Raw genomic sequence first — 21,737 nt, 5'->3', positions numbered from 1 at the left:
ATTTTCCTGTTGGGAATACAAGAGACATGGAGATACATTCTGCTGTGCTACTGTGCTCCTTCTATTCCTGTGCAGGCTCCATTTCCACAACCTGTTGCTTTTGTGAGCTCTAAGACTTTGAACCCTTTTAAAACAGACAACTCAGACTCTAAGTAACTCTGAAATATTCACTAAAACCTGATCTTACTAGACCTGTGTTCAGTCTAGAAGATTGTGGATTAGAAAGGGAAAGGTGGAGAAAAGAGGGAGAGAAAAGGAGAAAGGGAGAGAGATAAAAGTCAGGAGAGAAAGAAGGAAACAAGAAAGGAATGAAGGAGAGAGCAAGGGAGAGACAGAGGGCAGGAAGGAAGGAGAAAGGAGATCAAGACAGCAGTGGAGAGAGAGGGAGAGAGGTGGAAAGGAGGCTCCTATGCTCCCTCCAGCTGGGACAAATGCATTGGTTCCCTTTTCAGGAGTTAAGAACTTGTGCTGAAAAGAGCCATAAGTGACCCATCCTCCCCTCACTTACATCCTGCTGTTATGAGAAAAATTCTTCATCTTGTGACTTCCTCTTCTTGCTCACCTCTTACCAGAGAGGCCCTTGGAGAAGGTATCTGGAGGATCAAACGAATACCATACGCTGAGCTTCTTTGTGTGTCTGTTTTTACCACTGTCTCATGGCCTGGAATGGCTCAGTCCGTTTTGCAGCCTCCTCTGCATCCTCTTACCACTCAGAATAACTTTTCCACTAGGGTATATCACTTACTTTGTGTGTGTTTTTCTTCCTTTTTTTAAATCCTAGGCAAACTTCATGGTTTTTGCTATGATCAGGTTTTCGCATCCCTAAACTCCATTTTTGTGCTCCTATTTGCAATTACAGTAACCTCATCATCAGAGATTTCAGTCGTTACATTACTTCTTTCTCGGTATGTTTCCATGTCTATCCCCCCCACAGCAGGCTGCACTAATATTTCCCCAATACTTTACATACGTATGAGCAAGTGTCTTTGCTACACAAATGTGTAAAACTGGGTAATGATTTACATTTTCTAAAACAATTATATTACATTAAAAAGAAAAAATATTTAATTTGGTATACATTCATGAATTACATTATTATTATGCTTCCTGGTAATTATGTTAAATGTTAACTTTCTTTTTTTAAACTTTCCTTAAAAGAGCCTGAGCAGAAGTAGCATGTGCCTCAGGGATCATGCCCCACTGCTAGACATCAGAGCACAGTCTACTTTTTAGTGGAGAGTGTCATCTTTCATAGAGAACTCCTGGGCCTAGTAATCATTTTCCATTCCTATTCCAAATTTGACTGTTAATCATTAATCTTCCAGGGAAGCTTTCTTTTTTTTTTCTTCTTTTTTTAAAAATTTTTATTATTTTTTTTTAAAATAAATTTTTATTGATTGCAGAGAGAGGAAAGGAGAGGGAGAGAGAGAGACAGAAACATCAGTGATGAGAGAGTCATTGATCGGCTGCCTCCTGCACGCCCCTGACTGGGGATTGAGCCCGCAACCTGGGCATGTGCCCTGACCGGGAATCAAACCCCGATCTCCTGGATCCTAGGTCGATGCCCAACTGCTGAGCCACGCCAGGCTGGGCCCAAGAAAGCTTTCTTCCCAAAGAAAGACAAGTACCTTTGCCCGTGGACTCCTCATCTCTTTTAGTCCTTGTGTTGTGTATGCTTCAGAGAATGGGTGTTTCAAAGTTTGGGTTGGAGAGAGCTTGACATTGGGGATATTGACTTTTCCTAAGAGTACAGGAGCTTGAGGTAGAAAGAGAGAAGAACAAGTGTGAGCTGCTGAGATAAATACATTCTTGGGGTCACCCTAAAATAAAAATAACAAATAATAATGGTGAACATAATGAGCTATTATGTGCCAAGCACTATGCTAAGAACTATATACAAACTATCATCATCCAATTAGCCTCATGATAAAGGTATGACTTTTAGCATTGTTTTTGTTTTTATTATAATTAGCATCTCTGTGAAAAGAGGCTGCTTACAAATCTTATGTTAGTCTGGCAGAATGCCAGTTCAAGCTCAGGTCACAGGTCTGTCGGATTTCTGCATTTCTGTTTCTAACTGCTCTTGTTCATCAGCCTAGTTTCCCTTCCTAAGCTAGACTGTACACCCGTTTCTGAGCTGTCTTTGTAACTCTATGATTAGAGACGAACAGAAGCAGAGAGACCACCAAAGTAGCCAGTGCTAGGATTGTCTTGGAGCTCCTGGAGTGCAGTGATAAACCGGCCCACGCTCCGTGAAGCCTCGCTGTGCTGTCACGGGAGGAATTTCCTGGGTTTTCCTATTCCACTGTGCACTTGGTATAAAAGAAGTCTCCCCTTAAGGCAACCTGAAGGATTCTCCAGTACTGGTAACCCAGAGACTCCAACTTAGATGGAGATAGAGATGGAGAGCCTCTGAGCCCAGGTTAGATCCAAGTCTGTATGCAAGTGAGTAGAAAAGGTCAGAGAATGGTGGAGTTAAAGAAAGGTAGATGTTGGGAGCACATATCAGAAAGTGGAAAGAATAGGAAAATTCTTTTTCTGAGAATGGGACAGGAAAGGAGGAAGTGATCTAAAACATAGTGATGTGAGAGTGGGCACTCTCGGTGTGACCATGTTTGTCCCATCCCTGCCCCCGCACTCTCGTTAGCCTCCTCCAGGAAATCTTTTCCCAAGAGTGATCCCATTATGACAGTCCAGGGAGCTTGGTACAAGCTCCATTAAGGAGAACCTGGAGCCTCTGTGACATTTTGGGTTGGAGAAAACAGGACAGCAGAGTTTAGGCTCCTGTGGCCCTTGTAATCTACTGAGGACATGCACTAGGACCTGTCAGGCCACCTCTTCATTTTGTATATCCTCAAAGTTCTTAATCCTTTATGAATTCAACTTGTGGTTTATGCTTGTCAAAAATCCTTTTTCACCTCAAAAGTATACACATTTTCACTTACACTCTATTTTATTACTTTTATGGATTTTTAAATTTGTCTTTCATCCATCTAAAATTTATTTTGAAGTATAGCGAGAAGTGTTTTCTTTCCATATGGTTTATACATAATTCCAGCACCAATTATTTGGGGGAATAAAATCCATTCTTTCACCCTTAATTTAAAAGTTACCTTATAGATTTACAGATCAGTTTATTTCTGTGCTGGTAACAAGCATGGCACAGACATGGTTTCGGGTAAATAAATCTATTCTACAATAAGCAAAACAAAAACAAAAACAAAAAAAAGCTACCTTATATGTTAATAATTCTGTTTCTGAATGATCTATTGTGTTTTGAGAATAGATTTATCTATTCAAGTGCTGATAATATGGGTTTACTTATGACCATTTTATAAAACACTGTAATATCTAATGAAGAAATCACATTCATTCTTCTCATTCAAAAGTTTAGTGCTGAGACAGAACACAGAGACACAGTGCAGGAATGGGGATTAATTAAATAGAAGAGAGGGTAGAGAATGAAACAGAAAGAGAGAAATGGGGAGAGTGATGGAGAACATAGAATAGATAGTATTGAAACATGCTCATGCCAAGTTTCTTAAGTTTTTGCCTAGTAATCTCACACAGTCCACCTGGCCTCCTTGGTTTTTCTTCAGACATCATTAATCAAAGTCTCTGTGAATAGGCCCAGAAATTTGCACTTTAAACAAAATCAAGAAGTGATTCTTAGCCCACTAAAGTTCGAGAAGCACTTTCTTAGTATACAAGGGTGGGGCAAAAGTAGGTTTACAGTTGTTTGTATGAAAAATAATACAATAATTAATAAATAATAATACAAGAATAAACTCTGTATTTCATATACTCACAACAGTAAACCTACTTTTGTCCCACCCTGTACATAAAAATGTACTTTATGATAAAGAAAATATCCCAAAACAGTGGGGAGAGAAGCTTTTTCAGTGAATGATTTTAGAAAAAGGTTGAGATGAATTGCTTTCACTTTTTGGTTTTTGTTAATAATGCTTCTTTGAATACAATTGTACAAATATCTGTTCAAGTCTTACTTTTTCTCTCTGCTTTTAAACTTGATTGGGCGGTTTAGAGCAGCTTAGATTTTATAGGCAGGGGAAGGGCCTGAGGGAATTTCTCTGTCCGGGGTCTCTCTTCCTAAGATGCAGGTCCTGAGTCCCCCATTAGTGCTCTATATTTAACCACAATTAAAATAAAATAAAATAAAATAAAGATTGAGGTGAGTCATAAGCCCCTTGGGTAGACAAATACATATGTATTTCTGAGGGGTTATTAAGTGATTAAAAGTAAATGGCGTTTTAAAAAGAAAAAGCAGGATTTTTAACAGATCTTAAAGTGAGGCATCAATGGACAATAATTATACATAATAATTATATAGCCTCAATCACAAAAGGTAAAAAGGAAAATTGTATCTTTTGAATTGGCAATAATTATAATACTTTACAAAGGCAGTGCTGGCAAGAGTGTGGTGAGGTGGGCAATTGTGCATTTCTGACTAGAATAAAAAATTTGGCAAAAAGAATAAAAGCTTTAAAAAAGTGAAACTTTTACCCCAGTTTTAATTGCTAGAATTCTAAGCATGCAAATATGGATAGAAATTTTTTTTTAATAAAGACAAAATTTGAAATTTGAAATTTGAAAATATAAATGTTAAAAAATTATTGGAAAGTTTAAATTGAATCTGATGTCTATAAAAATGACAAAAACACAATAATCATCATTGCAACAAGAACTAATATTCAAGATAGCATTCTATAGTCATAAAGTTATATATTCTTAAAATAGATTATTTTCTAGAATTTACAAATATATTAATGAATTGAGTTTTAGAGATATGCAATATTTTTAATATTATAGTAGGACTGTCTGGTTGCAAGTGACAGAAGTAGCAATAAAATTTACTTAAACACAGGAGGAATTATTTGACTCACAGAAAACAGAAGTCCAAGAGGCACAGCAGGATGAGGAAATTAAATTCTTCACTAGACTCTTGTCTTCTTTCTCTCTTATTCTACCCTGCTTTCTAGACTAACTCATTCCCATGCAGGGGCTCTTCATGCAATGGCAGAGAAAATCATTGTCACCTTTATAGACTATATTTAGGGTCACCACAGAAAGTGCCAACCTTTTCCATTTTCATCCAAGGAAAATAATTTTTCTGACTAGTCTTGTTTCTCTCACATGAATAAATCTAGGCATGTGGACTCCTCTGATTGGCTGGCCTGAAGCTCATGTCTTTCTTGGAGAAGTAAAGACGAAACCAAACAACTAAAACCCCAGCAACTCCAATTGCTGACAGAAAGGCTGTTCCTTGCAACACAAAAGGGAATGGAGACCAAATACAAAAGTAACAAATGTCCATTACAAATGGCTACTGAAAAACCAAAACACCGAACCATGTCTACGACATGATTCTAATTAATGGAAATACAGAAAACATGGTGGGGGAAAGGGGACCACAACAAAGCCTTAATAAATTGTCATTTCTGAATGGTTATTTTTTTTGTTACCTTTAAAGGAGCTTATTTTTCAAATTTAAAATAAGTAACTCTAAAGAAGTATCACTTGATTTTTAAGATCTGGTTTGTGCATGTTCTTAATATTAAGTGCCAGTTTCTCAGAATGTCACATTTTGATAACAGTGAACTTCCACTTTTATCAGCATCAGAAAAGTGAGTTCCTTACTTGGAGTGGTTGAGCACAGATTCAAAAGCTCAGTCCTTAGAGTTAGACTTACCTTGTGAGTAAATCTCAGAGTAGCTCTTAGTGAAATTGCATAAGAAAAATGTAGGCTTTAACCAGCTTTGTGTATACATTTTACAAACATTTTTAGGCAATATTTATGTTTCAGGTCTTCATACCCATAACTAAATTGAGAATTGCGTCAGCTTGAGAAAATCTGGGGGAGGGGGGAATGTGATCCTTGTGGGTCATAAGAGGATCAATGGGTTCTCTTTTGTTCCATCAAAGACATTTCTTCCCCTTAGAGCTTGAGTATCTGCATTTACAGAGGCACACAGAATAGATATATACAAACCACATGTTATTCAATAATTGAAAATCAACTTTCAGAGCACAGTGTAGAGTAATTTTGACATCTTATTTTGCAAAAATGGAGTCAAGCCAGCTCTGGGGTGACAGAAATCTGTTCACAATTGATTGCAGTTTTCTATAAATGTATATTTACTCATGCCCTGTTTAGCTTTTTAATTGTGTGAGTCTATACAATTTTTTAAAAGGATTTTTTATATTGATACCTGATATTCTTTTTTCCTGTACTGCCAGTGGAGTTTAGAAGGTGTAGACCAAGATATGGTCACTGGTTTGGTATGATTTCATACTTAGTCCTTTCCAGAGATCAGGAATCGCAGGAAAATAGAAGTATGAAATACATTAGGATAGATTTATCATAAATTTTGCTTGGAAAAAAGAAAATTAATCCAGTGAAACAATGGGCTCTGCATGAAGAAAAAAATTACACAGACTCCAGTGTTCATCACACACACACACACGCACGCACACACGCACACAGACTCCTCAATGTATGACGGACTAGAGATTAAAGTAATATTTTTAAAACATTAAGAATATTGATACAAATATATATACTAGAATATTTTTCATAATTTTGAAGTTAGTAAGAGATGTCTTTATTAAACAAAACAAGACACAGGCATAAAGAAAACTATTGAAAGACTTGATTACATACACACACACACACAAACGAAATATACGCTCATTATACAAGTACACAGAAAACGTCACCGAAAACAAACAGTGTAATAATCTCTAATGGCAAGAGACACCAAAAATAAATTGCAAAAACCAGAAATATCTTGAAAAAAGTACTTTCAAACATGAAACTGATTCTCAAACTCAGCTGCAAGAAAAGTGTGAATTTCTTTTCTAAATCTAACATACATACCCCAAAATCACAACTGTCAAGATGGCAGCAAAATTTACTTGTCATTTTAGGTGTCTTCCACCTTTCTGACACAATTAGAAAAATAAAAATATCTGAATTTGGCCTAGTAAAACAGAAAGTTCAGTTCTTTGCATGTGGGTGTTGCTTGGTATCATCACAGTTTATCTTTCTGTAATAAATTGTCTTAATAGTAAACACTGTTGTTTTTTCCTCATGTTTCAGATAGCTAAAAATGTTTAAATTTAACACAAAAGCCATCAACATCCCCTTGAGTATCAAGACCCAAAGGTATGGCCAGTTCTTGTGTTATAGAAATAAAAAAATTTTGTCTTTCTTTTCCAATATTCTACAGCAGTAAAGAAAAACTGCTAATGTATACCTTAACAAAGTATTCTTATTTCCTATGAAATCTCCACTCAACCTCTGTGTACCTTAGCTTTTGCATCAATACCTACAGATGCTCATCACGAGTGTAACTCTACTGTGATATATCTACTTTCCCACTAGAAAAGTAGGGAGAGATCATTTAGCCCCAAAATTTGTAGGGAGGCTGTTTAGATGAAAATACTTGAGATCTGGTTTTAAAATGAGGGGAAAAAGGGGCTAATACCATCTTCCAGTCAAGAATAAGTAACATGGACCTGATTTACCCTCCCTCCTGAAACAATAGAAAAAAATAAAACCTAACAAAATGCTGGAGCCCTGGCTAGTGTAGCTCAGCTGGTTGCACATGGTCCCATACACCAAAAGGTCACTGGTTTGATTCCACAGTCAGCACACATGCCCTGGTTGAAGGCTCAATCCCCAGTGGGGGGCGTGCAGGAAGCAGCCAATCTATGTATCTCTCTCATTGATGTTTCTCTCTCTCTTCCTCTCCCTTTCTCTTTCTCTCTAAAATCAATAAAGACATATTTTTAAAAAAACAACAAAAAATGCTAGAAAAATTATTTTCAAGACATAGAACATCAGGCAACAAAACACACTGATCTTTGAGAGACAGGAAACAAACAAGGGGATCCTTACAATTCACTCAGCTTGCTATCTTGAGAGAGATTTCAGGTAAAAGTGAAGGGAGGGGGAATTAAGGAAGAGCCTGAAAACTACCTTAGTTGAGGAGATGAAATTGAGCAAATGAAGAGTCCATAGCATAAAGGACCAGAAAGGATAGAGTTGCCTCAAGACAGAAACTTGGAGACCTGCAAAGAGTTCCCCTCAAGTACTCAGCAGAGTACCATTTATCACATGTGTGGGAGAAAACCACCTGAGGCTGAGGAAGAACCATCTAAAAGGATCAGAAGGAATAGTACCTACTCCCTCTAGCCAGAATGAAAGAAGTCAAAATTTATGGGGCATTAAGGAGAGTAGTTAGGAAGGTCTTGCCTCAGTACTGGGGAATAATTAGCCCTAGACTGTTCCTGCTCTGAACCTGCCTAAGGCTCCACACGGTTCCAAATACCTTACCTATATCCCAGAAGGAAGTTCAAGAAGATTTATAGGAATACAAAAATATCCACACAAGGTAAACCAACAAGGTAATATTCACAACGTTTGGCATCCAATCAAAGATTAGTAAACATGAAAGGAAGCAGGAAAATGCAAAGCATAATGAGGAGAATAATAATTTTCAATTAATTGAAATTGACCAGAAAAAAGTTGACCCAGAACAGGCACGGAGTAAAAACATTAACAGTACTATTATAACTGTATTCTTTATGTGCAAAAATTAAGTAGATTGATGGACCATAGAAAACAAGTCAAAATTTTGAAGATAAAAACTATAATGTGTAAGATGAAAAATACACTGGATGGGATTAATGGCTGATGAGACATTGCCGAAGAAAGATTAGTGAATAGAAAGCAAAAGGAATGAAACATGGAATAAGAAAACGAATGTGAAAAGAGCCTCAGTAAGCTGTAGAATGAATTCAAGTGCTCTCACCTGGATAATTTGAGTCCCTGAAGAAGAGAAGCAGCAGGGGTATGGAAAGAAAATTGTAAGAAATAATGACCAAAAACATGGTGAAAAGTATAAATTCACAAGTCAAAAAACCCCAAAAAAACTCAACAAGCTTCAAACACAAAAACACGAAGAAAACTATATTGACTCATAATAACCAAATTGGGAAGAAAAAAATGGCAATAAAAAGAAAACCATAGAAGCAGCTATAATTGTGCAGAAACCTTATTTTCTTTAATCTGGCTTTTTACTTTGATTTTTTTTCCTTTGACTCAAACTGGCCTGACCTAGTGCCCCGACTCAACCACCTCCCTCCCTCTCCCTTCCTTAATCAGTAAGCCCTCAGGACAATGAGGTTCTGGTCAGCATCCAGTAGTCTTAGAAACAAAGCCTTAGATATGTTGACCACGGATACAAAGTTTTGGTCAAACTAGAGATAATGTCTAAGCTTCAGTTGTGTTACAGCTCCAGAATGATCCTACCATCTGCATCCTTGTGAAACCAGAAGAGGCGATGCCATGGCTGACTTCAGGACCAGATGCAATGATCAACTACTGCTTATCTTAGTGCCAACACATCAGTAGAGACCACAATTCTAACTCTATTTGTCACCATGACTAATGATTTTTTTCCTTTATAATCCATCCCCTAGAAGCCATGGGGGAGCCAGGTCTTTGAGCATTAGCTATCTGTAACTCTAGGCATGGAGCCATCTCCTTAATAAAGTCTTACTTTCTTGGTTGTAAACTCCTGTTCATATCTTATTTGGCTTTGATGTGCACAGGCCAACAGACCCCTTCAGTCCAGAAACACAACCTCAGAACAAAGACATGCTATGACCAAAGAAACAAAGATAGGGTGACAATATATTTCTCATCTGAAACAATATAAGACTACAGTGGAAAACATTATTAAAGTACCCAAAGTAAGAAAACTGTCAATATAGAAATTCTGGACTTGACAAAAATATCTTTCAAACACTAAGGCAAAATAAAAACTTTCTCAGATTGGAAAGCTTAAACAATTCATCACCAGCAAACCCACACTACAAGAAATGTAAAAGGACAATCAAACAGGCAGGGGGAAAGTTATACCAGTTGGAAATCTGGATCTACACAGGGAATGAAGAACACTGTGAATGGTAATTACATGAGCAAATAAATATTTTTTCTTATTATTTAATTTATTTAAAACATAAAATATAGAGTTCTGGTCAAGATGCTGGCATAGGTAAATGTGGTACTTGCCACTTCCCACAACCACATCAAAATTACAATTATCCCTGCTGGAGTGGCTCAGTGGTTGAGCGTGGACCTATGATCCAGGTGATCACGGTTTGTACTCCCAGTCAGAGCACATGCCTGGGTTGTGGACTTGATTCCCAGTGTGGAGCATGCAGGAAGCAACTGATCAATGACTCTCTCTCATCATTGATGTTTCTGTCTCTCTCTTCCTGTCCCTTCCTCTCTCTGAAATCAACTAAAAAAAATTTTTTTTTAAATTACAACTAAAATACAGAACAACCATCATTCAGAACCACCTGAAATCTAGCTGGGTGGAAGTCCTACAACTAGGGAGTTAAAGGAGAAGCACATCAATTGTCCTAGATGGTTTGGCTCAATGATTAGAGCATTGGCTCTTGGACTAAAGGATCCTGGGCAAGGATTCAGAAGTGCTGGAAGAGGCTATTTTTCCTTTACTGAGCCCTCCCCACAACAGAGCTGGCAGGTGGGGCACCATATCTCAATCTCTATCAAAATGGCTTACATTTTTCCCCTGCCCTATGATTCCCTGAGAGCCTGCCTCTCCCTACTTGCAGGCTCATCCAAGTCATTTTCAGTGGCTTTTCCATACAACTGGCCTCTCTTGCCTCATTCTTCAGACTTTCCTAAAATCTTTCAAACAAGCAGCAGCTGGTCTCAGTGTGCCCCGTACCTATCATAAGTGTCCCCAGGCCCTGCACTAGTGGCAGCCTGCCTTGGTTCATAGCTTGGTCTCTCCTGGGCATCTCCAAGCCCAACACAAGTAATAGCTTTGTAGCTAGCTCATGCTGGGTGGCCCCTGGCAGGGCACAGGCAGTGGCTGACTGTACCTCCCAGGAGGCTCTAGAGCCAGTGCATCCAGTAGTTAGCTTCACCCATGCCGGATTACAACCCTACCCCCTCCAAGAATGACACACTCAAGGGGGGAAATAGGGAACACGAAAGCTCCACTGAAGCAAGTCCTGTTCCATTGGGTCGGCTCCTGCATAGCAGCTCCTCAGCTATAGTCACAGATGATCCTCACAACTAATTGGCCTGGGGGTCAATCCCTCCCACTGATGCCAACATCAACCAGGGTTCAACTACAGTAGGATAGTGTACACAGCTCACAAAAGGATGCACCTGGAGTGCCCAGTTAAGGTGACTGGGGAGGCTGAGCCACTGGGCCCTACAGAACACCTACTACACAGGGTCACTCTACCAAGTCCAGGATATATAGCAGATCTATCTAATACATAGATTCAAACACAGAGAAACAGTCAAAATGCAGAGGCAAAAAAAATGTCACAAATGAAAGAACAGTAGAAACCTCCAGAAAAAAGAACTAAATTAGATGGAAGTAAGAAAACTACCTGATACAGAGTTCAAAACAATGGTTATAAGGATGCTCAAGAAGCTTAGTGAGAACATTAACAACATAAAAAAGGACCACCAGAAATGAAGGATACGCTAACTGAAATGAAGGACAATTTACAGGGAATCAACAGTAGAGTAGAGGATGCCAAGAATCAAATCAAGAATTTGGAATATAAGGAAGCAAAAAAACACCCAATCAGAACAGCAAAAAGAAAAACAAATTGAAAAAACATGAAGATAGTGTAAGGAGCTTCTGGGACAACTTCAAGCATATAAACATTCACATCATGGGTATACTGGAAGGAGAAGAGAAGGAGCAAGAAATGGAAAACCTATGTGAAAAATAGACATGCAAGTCCAGGATGCACAGAGAGTCCCAAAAAAGATGAACACAAAGAGGCCTACACCAATACACATCATTATTAAAATGCCAAAGTTTAAAGATAGATAATCTTAAAAGCAGCAAGAGAAAAACAATTAGTTACCTACAAGGGAGCACCCATAAGACTGTCAGATGATTTCTCAACAGAAATTTTTCAGGCCAAAAGGGATTGGCAAGAAATATTCAAAGTGATGAAAAGCAAGGACCTACAATCAAGGTTACTCTACCCAACCAATAAAGACTCTGAATAGCTGTAGCCATCTTGAGAAAAATGAACAGTGTGAGAGGGATCACATTACCAGATTTCAAACTGTATTACAAAGCCATTGTAATCAAAACTGCTGGTACTGGTACAACAACAGGCATATAGATCAATGGAACAGAACAGAGTCCCCAGAAATAGACCCACGCAATTATGGTCAGTTAATATTTGACAAAGGAGGCAAGAGCATCCAATGGAGTAAAGACAATCTCTTCAATAAGTGGTACTGGGGAAATTGGACAGATACATGCAAAAAAATGAAACTAGACCACCAACTTTCACCATACACAAAAATAAACTCAAAATGGATAAAAGACTTAAATGTAAGTCATGAAACCATAAAAATCCTGGAAGAAAACATAGTCAGTAAAGTCACAAACATCTCATGTAGTGGAATTTTCACTTATACATCTCCTAGGGCAAGAGAAACAAAAGAAAAAATAAACATTGGGACTACATCAAACTAAAAACCTTTTGCACAGCAAAAGGAAACAGCCTCAAAATACAAAGGAACCCCACAGCCTGGGAAAACATATTTGCCAAGGATGTATCTGATAAGGGGCTAATTTCCAAAGTGTACAAAGAACTCATACTACTCAGCAAGAGAAAGACAAACAACCCAATTAAGAAATGGGCAAAGGACCTGAATACACACTTCTCCAAAGAGGACATACAGATCACCAAGAGGCACATGAGAAAATGCTCAACGTTGCTAATCATCAGAGAGATGCAAATTAAAACCACAATGAGGTATCACTTCACACCTGTCAGAATGGCTCCATCAACAAATCAACAAGCTACTCCTGCTGGAGAGGATGTGGAGAAAGGGGAACCCTGGTACACTGCTGGTGGGAATGCAGACTGGTGCAGCCACTATGGAAAACAGTATGGAGGTTCCTCAAAAAATTAAAAATGGGGCTGCCTTTTGACCTAGTGATTCCACTCCTAGGAAAATATCCTAAGAATCCTGAAACAATAATCAGAAAGAATATATGTATCCCTATGTTCATAGCAGCACAGTTTGCAATAGCTAAGATCTGGAAACAGCCCAAGTGCCCATCAGTAGATGAGTGGATAAAAAAGCTGTGGGACATATACACCAAGGAATACTACACAGCTGTAAAGAAGAAGCATCTTGTACCCTTTGGGCAGCATGGATGGACCTGGAGAAAATTATGTTAAACTAAATAAGCCAGGCAGACAAAGACAAACATCACATGATCTCGCTTATATGTGGAGACTAAAGAACTTAATAAACTGATGAACAGAATAGATTCAATGACATGGAAGCATGGATCAGACTGACAAATGTCAGAAGGATCGAGAAGGGCGGGTGGGTGGAGGGGGAGAGAGTAACCAAAGAATTTATATGCATATATGCACAACCCAAGGACACGGACAATGGTGGGGAAAGGGACTGGGGAGGGGGATGGGATGGGGTTATTGGGGAGAAAAAGGGACATCTGTAATATTTTAAACAAAAATAAAATTAAAAAAAAAGATTACTCTACCCAGCAAAGCTATCATTTAGAATTGAAAGTCAGATAAAGAGCTTTCCAGACAAGAAAAAGCTAAAGGAGTTCATCACCACCAAACCAGTATTACATAAAGTGTTAAAAGGTCTTCTTTAAGAAGAAGAAGAAGATAAAAGATCACAAATAGGAACAATAAAATGGCAATAAATACATATCTATCAATAATTGAATCTAAAAATCAAAATAAATTAACAAACAGAACAAAAACAGACTCAGAGATTCAGAGAGCATTTGGATAGTTGCCAGATGGGAGGGGTTTGGGGGATGGGTGAAAAAGTGAAAGGATTTAGAAGTACAAAGTATTCATAGCCCATGGATACAGACACGAGACAGATGAAGACCTGGGATGGGGTTGGAGATGGGTGGAGGGGGGCAAAGGGGGAAAGTTGGGGACATCTGTAATACTCTCAACAATAAAATAAAATTAAAAAAAATAATTTTAAAAATGCACACAGAAAAACAAACAAAAAATGAAATACAATATAAAAAATAGCAGCAATATATAATGGAATTTATATCATATTTCAAAGTAAAATGCAACAATATCATAAAATCTAAAAGGAGAGAAATGAAAGTACATTACTATTAGGTTCTTAAACAATAAATGAAATAATACAGTATCAGTTGAAAGTATGCTAAGTTAAAGATATATACTAAAAACCTTGATGCAACCATTGAATTAACAAAACAAGAAGATATAAATAAAAAGTCAACAAAGGATATAAAAATAGAATCATAAAAATTTTTGATAAATTCAAGTTAAGGCCCCCAAAAATCAAAGACGGAACAAAGAATAGAAGGGACAAACATAAAACAAAAGGACATTAGATTCAAACTAACCATATCAGTAATTTCATTAAATGTAAATGGTTTAAGCGTACCATTTAAAAGCTAGTGATAGTCATACTGGGTTAAAAACAAAACAAAACTCAACTATACCCTGTCTATAAGAAACATACTTTATATGAAGACACAAAGAAGTTAATTAACAATAAAAGATGTGAAATTATATACCATGCTAATCCTAGTCAAAAGAATACTGGAGTGGTTATAGCAATATCAACTATATTTCCACTTCTCCTATTCATGTGTTTCTTCCCATTCTTAGTCCCCTTTTCTTCTTCTATTGAAATTTTAGTTATTTTAATGGATCATCTATCAAGTTCAAGATTTTAGTTCTTTCTTACAGGTGCCTTCACTGATCACTTCAAATAAGAGAGAGATCTTTCTCTCCTAAGGTATTATATTATTGTCTTGTATCCAATGTCTTGTATAGTGAGGGTACATTTCTTTTATTTATACCTTTTCTTGAAAATGGTTACGATGAATATGATTTTTATACAGACAGCTGAGCAATTATAGAATTTTTCTTATTCCTTTAAAATATGTTTTTACTGATTTTAGACAGAGAGGAAAGGAGAGGGAGAGAGAGAGAAACATCAACCTGCTGCCTCAGCTGGAGATCAAACTAGCAACTTGAGTATATGCCCTGACTTGGAATAGAATTGGTGACCTTCTGGTGCATGGGACAATGCTCAACCAACTGAGCCACACTGGCCATGGCCAGAGTTTTTCTAAAGGAAGACAAGGGGGAATTTAGTAGACTAGGGAGCTGCTCAGTGGTATCCCCCTAACGGGGCTTGATGAGTATGCAGGGTGAGTCCAGCAATTCATGCCGTTCTTGTTCTTTTCCACCTGAGCAACTCGGTGCCATGTGTTCCATTAGTGCTGGACAAATGGGTTGCCCCACAGGGACTGAAACCAGGGCAGATGGAATACTGGCCTTTGAGTGAAACTCAGTGGGTGGCCTGGCTCCAGAAATCTGCCCAACTTGTCACTCTATCTCTGAACAGTGAGTTCAAATGCAAGACACAGAGAAAAACACATAAAGTCAAGTGGTGCAGAAGCCAAGCAAGGTGCAGAAAGGAGATGTGTGTTGAGGGCACAATCTGATAAAGAGAAGAAAACGTGGAAGTTAGCTGAAGGAGGGTTAGAAGGGGACAGGTGTCACTCTTTGTATGAGCATGTTTCAAGAGCCTACCCTCCCAACCTTGCTCCTCCCTGCCGATTCCTCCTCTAACAGGCCTTGCCTCCTGTGCCCAGGAGATCCTCCGAAGGGGCATTGATATGACGGGGCCCAGAGCTCAGCCCACAGTCCCCTAATGGAGAACACAGAGTTCTTGGAACAGTCTGAGCTGGGGTCAGGCAAGCATTATAGCCTACAGCTCTCACATGCCCAGGGCTCTGCCAGCTCCTGCAGCCCTATTCTTTGACCCTATGAAAGAGAAGTCCAGGGCCTACTCAGGCCTTTCAGTGAGGTCATGAACTCAGAGAGCCATCAGGGCCAGAATTGACAGAGTTGCCTTTCTTACCTAAAGGATGTAGGAGAGGAGGAAAGAGTGTCATCAGTAAAGTAAAGAAACCAAATGTGCAGGGGTCTGAAAACTAGAATGGGGTTTAGTTCAAGCTGTTCCCCAGAAAAACAGCAAATTTACTAATTTGTTTTCTCAGGAGTGCATGAGGATGCCCACTTTCCTGTACCTATGCCAGCACTATGTTATTTTTAAAAATCTTATTTCTGTGGATTGGGCATGCAAAAAAATAATATCGCATTGTTTTTGTTTATATTACCTTTAATAGGAAGGAAACAGTTTCCAAATGTTTAACTACTTATTTGTTTCTTTTGTTAATTTTCTGTTTGTGTTCCTTGCTTATTTTTCTGTAGGGATGTTCATTTTTATCTTATTAAATTGACAGGCCTCTTTGTATATTAAAGATATCAACCCTTTGTCAGCCACATATATTGCAAATGTTTCTCTTCAGTTGTGTGCTTAACAGAGTGCCCTGATCTAATCATAATAAAAATAATAATGACAGCTACCATTCAGTCCTCAAAACAGTCCTGTGAGATAGTTTTTTCAGGAGTGTTACCCATTATCTTTCTGTACAGTTATGGGCAAATTTGCTTTTTCCTATGAAATAAAGATGAATGGCTAAAAGCATGGCCTATGGAATCAGAATGTCCTTGTTTCTTCCTGGGGGACGTTTTGTGTGACTTTGTACATTTCTTAAAGGCTTTGTGCTTCAGTTTCTTCATCACTGAAGTGGGGATAATAATAATCTTCCTCATGGAGGTTGTTCTGAGACTATATATATATACATATATATGTTTTTATATTTATATTATTTATATTTATATTATTTATATATTTTAGATCAGTGCCTGGCACAACATAAGAGTTCAACTGTTGTTATTAATTATTGTTATTACCCATTCATCATCCTTGTGGTAATTATATGTAATCTTTAAAAAGTTTAACATACTTTAAAAGCATGAAGGCTTAGGGATTTTAAACAGTCATCTTATCTCAAACCTGCCGGTTCTCTAGCTGCTGGAGTACAAAGGATGCATTTCATGTGTGTGGCATCTCTGCCAGCTTCTCAGCCACCATTTTAAAAAGAAACCTGACTCCTGCTTACAGTGTCCTGTGTTTGCCCCCAGAGGCACCCATGGCTAGGGAGCTTTGAGGGGCCCTGCCTTGCTGGTCCTGGAACATGGTGTAGGGTGGCTGCTCGCTGAGTTCAATTGGCTTGTTTTGCCCCTGTGCTATCCTTGAAAGCTCGGAAAACATAGACAGCAACCTTCTTTTCCCTAACTGGGACTGGAATCAGGGTGCTCACTAACGAGAAAGAAAACTTTTAGTTCATCTAACCTAGTGGTGTTCAAACTTTGTTGCGCCTCAGGACACCTAACATTCTTCTAAACAGCCCGTATGCCGCAGTCCTTTCTCTTTTCTCTAGAACCCAAATCTTCTGGATCAGGGCCCAGGAATTTGTATTTAATAACAGCTCCTAAAGTTATTAAATTTGTTAGGATAAGACTAAGGTGATGGAACTACATCTCAAAGAACAGTGGATATAAAAATATACATATTTGTTTCTGTCTCCTATAACAGTCCCAAGATGAGCGGTCCAGGTTGGCAAGGTAACTGCTTCACGTAGTTATTCAGGCCTGTGGCATCCTTCCCTTCTGCTGTCATTCCTCAGACATTTTCATCATCTATTAAGGTTGAGTCAAACTCATGTCCATTTCTGGGATATAGATGTTGGGAAGAAAAAAAAAATTACGGAGAGGGTGAGTCCAATGTCATAAGACCTAGACCTGGAAGTAGCACATATCACCTCTGCTCAGAGAGCCTGGGAAGGGCCTGGGCAGTCTGGACAGCCAGTCTGCTGGGCAGCCCTGTGCCTCACTGTACCCCTTTCTCTTGAGAGGAAGGAGGGCCATTTGAGGTGGGCAACCTGAAAGCTTCCCCACGGCGATCCTAATGCATACCCATCTGAGAACCCACATCGAATCCAACCTCCGTGTTGTATAGATAAGGAAATTGATACCCAGGGACATGAAATGACTGTTTTTGGTGGGACATGTTGAATCAGTAAAACATATGAAGATTTACCTATGATATTGCAAAGGCTCTCTTCTTACTTCAGCACTATCTGGGTTACTTGAGGTCAAAGACTCTTTTCACTTCAGAATTGTTGATAAAGAAATTGAGTGCACTTTATGTTGAAAAAATTGAGGGAATGGTTAGATACAAGAAGGGTACTTCTCTTATACTAAATAACCCCTCTCAGTATCCCTTTCTCTATAACACTCCATTCCCAACTTTCTTTCTCTACCCAACTCTCCTTTCCATCTCCCTTATAGTTCAGTAGGTATCCTTTATCACCTCATTTTATTTTCTCTAATGTTTCCTCTCAGCTACAGGGATAAGACACATATCTACCTCAGTTGTTTTTCCAACAAGCACAAGAGACACTTTTGGGGCTATTTCTAGTCAAGTGGAGCTTGTGAGATTGAGTAGGTTGAAATGATAGAATGAGAAAGGGAAGGGGAAGGGCATCAAGATCAGCTCACCAAAGGAGTGAAGAAAGGACACACGTTCTGTGGACTGTGAAGGGAGCAGCCTCAAAACAGCAGAGACTGGGAAGGTGCTGGAGACAGGCTAGGTAGGAAGGGAATGGAGCATTAGCGGCCTTGAGAGCCAGCCTGAAAAGTTTATGTGTGAAGCTACAAGAAAAAAGGAGCCTTCTGTAGTTTGCTAGCAGAAAAGTGATATTATGATAACCTAATGTTTTAAAATCAGAAATCCCCTGCCTATTATCATGATGAAGAACCTTAGGATGCACATTATGTCAAAGGGTTGACAGGCTTCGACGGTGAGAAGTGCCAGCACTCAGAAGCCTGACTGTCAGTGGCACCTCTACATTTGACATCTTTCAGACTTCATAGTATGATGATTTGATAGATCCTGGGAGATCAGGGTATGAAAGGCTTGGAATAGAGTACCAGAGATCCTGATTCTTTCAGAGAAGTAGAAAGGTTTGGTCTTTAGAGGATGCTCTTGACTCTAGAAAGAGGCATCTATTCTGGGTCTTTGCTCTTCTCTCTTGGTGAAGGAAGAAATCTGTACTAAGATCTGAATGAGGCCGGGTTTGCTTTTTCTTACATATAACCAAAAACATTCCCAGAGCTTGAATAGTTACTGTCTCTGAAGCCAATATGCCCATCACCCAGAGCTGGACTCTACAGTAGGATTGATTCTACTGTGGGAAAGAAATTACTCAGATTTGAACCAAGAGGAGACCCATTGGAATGGAACCCAGTGAGCACATCTCCCTTCCAAGGCCATGTGTTTTCCTACATAGAAGAGAATGTTGGGTCCCAGGCATTTCTCTCTATCACTTTTCCCCTGGCTGCTAAGTGCAAATTGAGTGCTAATTACATACCTATTTGGCCAAGCCCATAGTCATTGCTTATTTCAACAACCACCATACTGACAAGGAAAACCCAACTAAAAGATACAAAAATATCTACCCTCATGCTGCATGTTGGTTGATTGTCTGAGTTTTGCAGGCTTGATATAATAAGAATTCTGCTCCAAATGTGAAAAATATTAGGAAAATTGATATACAAAGAGTGATGTACAACAAGTATTAGAGTGATGTAACATTCATTCACATGTATTTATTAAAATTAGGACATTAAAAAAGAGTGGTCTCAGGATGGAGGGAGGGCGTAAGATGAGAAAACAGGAGTACATAGGCACACATTAATGAATAAATAACTGCCCTTATTTTATGTAGTGTGTTGAACCATAAAGACCTACAAATTAACAATTAGTAATTAAAAAAATTTACTACAACATCAGGAAACAACAGGATTGAAGATTAATTCTGCCTGTCACTCAACACAGATTTCCTATTTCTCATCTCTCTGCCTCCTCTGCTTCTCCGTACCTTGCCGTTCCTCTGCCCCAGGGAATCAAGACTATACTTGAGTAAAAATTTCAACAAGCACTTTATTTGTTCCCTCTGTAACAACCTATGAACTAGATAAAGATGAGGAAGGAGGAACAAGGATTGGGTAGAGCTGAAACTGTTGACGGAGGGCAGCAGCGAAGGCAAAGTACCTTCCCCTCTGGCGTCTTCTGGAGGACAGGCAGACCTCTGGTTGCACAGATGGGGGCTCACATTTGTGTGCATGCATCAGCGCACACATTTCTTGGAAGAGAGGCAGTGATAATATCCCCTATGCTCATTCACTATTCTTCTGAATAATCTCGGTGGCAATACAATTAATTTTCAATTCCCTATACTGGTTTGGGGCCATCTTTCCCTAATTCTGTCAAGTTAGGTGAACTCTGCTTCTTGGCTTTATAGCTGAGCTAGGATGGAATTCAATTTGGTAGAGAGAGGAAGAGAGGAAGAGAGGGAGGGAGACAAAGAGGGAGAGAGAAGGCCTGGCTGGTGTGGCTCAGTTGGCTGGGCGTCATTCTGTGCACTGAAAGGTTGCTGGTTGAATTCCTGATAAGGACAAACACCCAGATTGTGGACTCGACCCCTGGTAGGGGGCATGCAGGAGGCAGCAGATGGATGTTTCCCTCTCTCTTTCCCTCTCCCTTCCTCTCTCTCTAAAAATCAATAAAAATATTTTTAAAATAAAATAATAAAAAAGGAAAGTATATGCACTTCAGGATTAGTGAAAAATTTAATCAAATTATCCACAATTTTTTATTTTTTTATTCCTCCAGTTTGTACAAATAATCAGGCGTTTACTGTGGTGCTAAAAGGTAGATGTGAGTAACAGAAGGCGATAAACAACAGTGATAATAAGTATGCTCTTCTTTAGATAGACTCTATGATCTCACAGCCCTGTAGGACTTACAATTTAGAGCCACTAACTAGCCAGCTCATCAGAGAATGACCTGTTAGCACTGCCAATATTTTGTTTAATAAGGTAACACTGTGGCATTGGCACCTGGGGAATTCTTTGCCCCTAGTGAGCTGGCCCATAGTAGTCTCCAGTTCTGGGCTCTCAGAGGAGCTGACACCAAGATTCTGTCCACACTTGTAGCTGAGGGCCTTGGGAGTCCCATGGATCACTTCCATGGAGCCAAGAATAAAGTTATTGCTCAACTTGCATGACCCATTAGCTTCTGAAGCCTTTCTCCAGACCACCATGTCATTGAAACACTCTTTGTCATTACCTGGACTGTTTCCTTTGGGGAAGCTATAATGTAATCTTCTGAATGTCAAGAATGAAGACATAACATCCTTGGATGTGTTAAGGCTGGTATTTTTATATAACAGAGTCAAGTTCATTAATACCTCAATGTCCTGTTTTTCTTGGTCACTGTTTGCCATGTCATTTTGCATCTCTTCCTCTGAAAATTCTTCTTTAATTGTCTCCATTTTGTTTCCTGGTGATCCTACAAGACTCAACACCAGGCAGAGGAGCAGCAGAGAGGTCTCCATCTCAGATCTAGGGTAATCCCTTCTGCAGCGAAAATAAAAAGTAAAAGATAAAAATGAGGAGAATATTAAGGACATAGCTCTCTTTTCCTTATGACAGTTATTCCCAGGATTGACCCCCCTGTGGAACTTAAGACTCTTATATCTGTTAATGGAAGTGTGATTATGTGAAAAGATAATGAGCCGTGGAGTCTGAAGACCCAGCTTCAAATCCCTGCTTGCCCATTAACAATTTACACTACCTCATTTAACTAACCTCAGTTTCCC

The 21,737-nt window shown here is 38.9% G+C and overlaps 1 protein-coding gene across 1 annotated transcript; it reads right to left on the bottom strand.

Moving 5' to 3' along the window:
• Positions 1-20,879: 20,879 nt before the first annotated feature.
• Positions 20,880-21,473, bottom strand: RNASE11 (ribonuclease A family member 11 (inactive); the record flags this gene model as incomplete). The annotated part of the gene is made up of 1 exon (XM_081149131.1): positions 20,880-21,473. One exon carries the CDS (start codon positions 21,471-21,473, stop codon positions 20,880-20,882), a length of 594 nt encoding a protein of 197 aa, XP_081005257.1.
• Positions 21,474-21,737: the final 264 nt, after the last annotated feature.

The sequence above is a fragment of the Miniopterus schreibersii genome, assembly GCF_964146895.1.
Source record: "Miniopterus schreibersii genome assembly, chromosome: 1".
NCBI lineage: Eukaryota > Metazoa > Chordata > Mammalia > Chiroptera > Miniopteridae > Miniopterus > Miniopterus schreibersii.
Note: the sequence above shows the minus strand (reverse complement) of the source record. Positions and strands in the feature narration are given on the sequence as shown.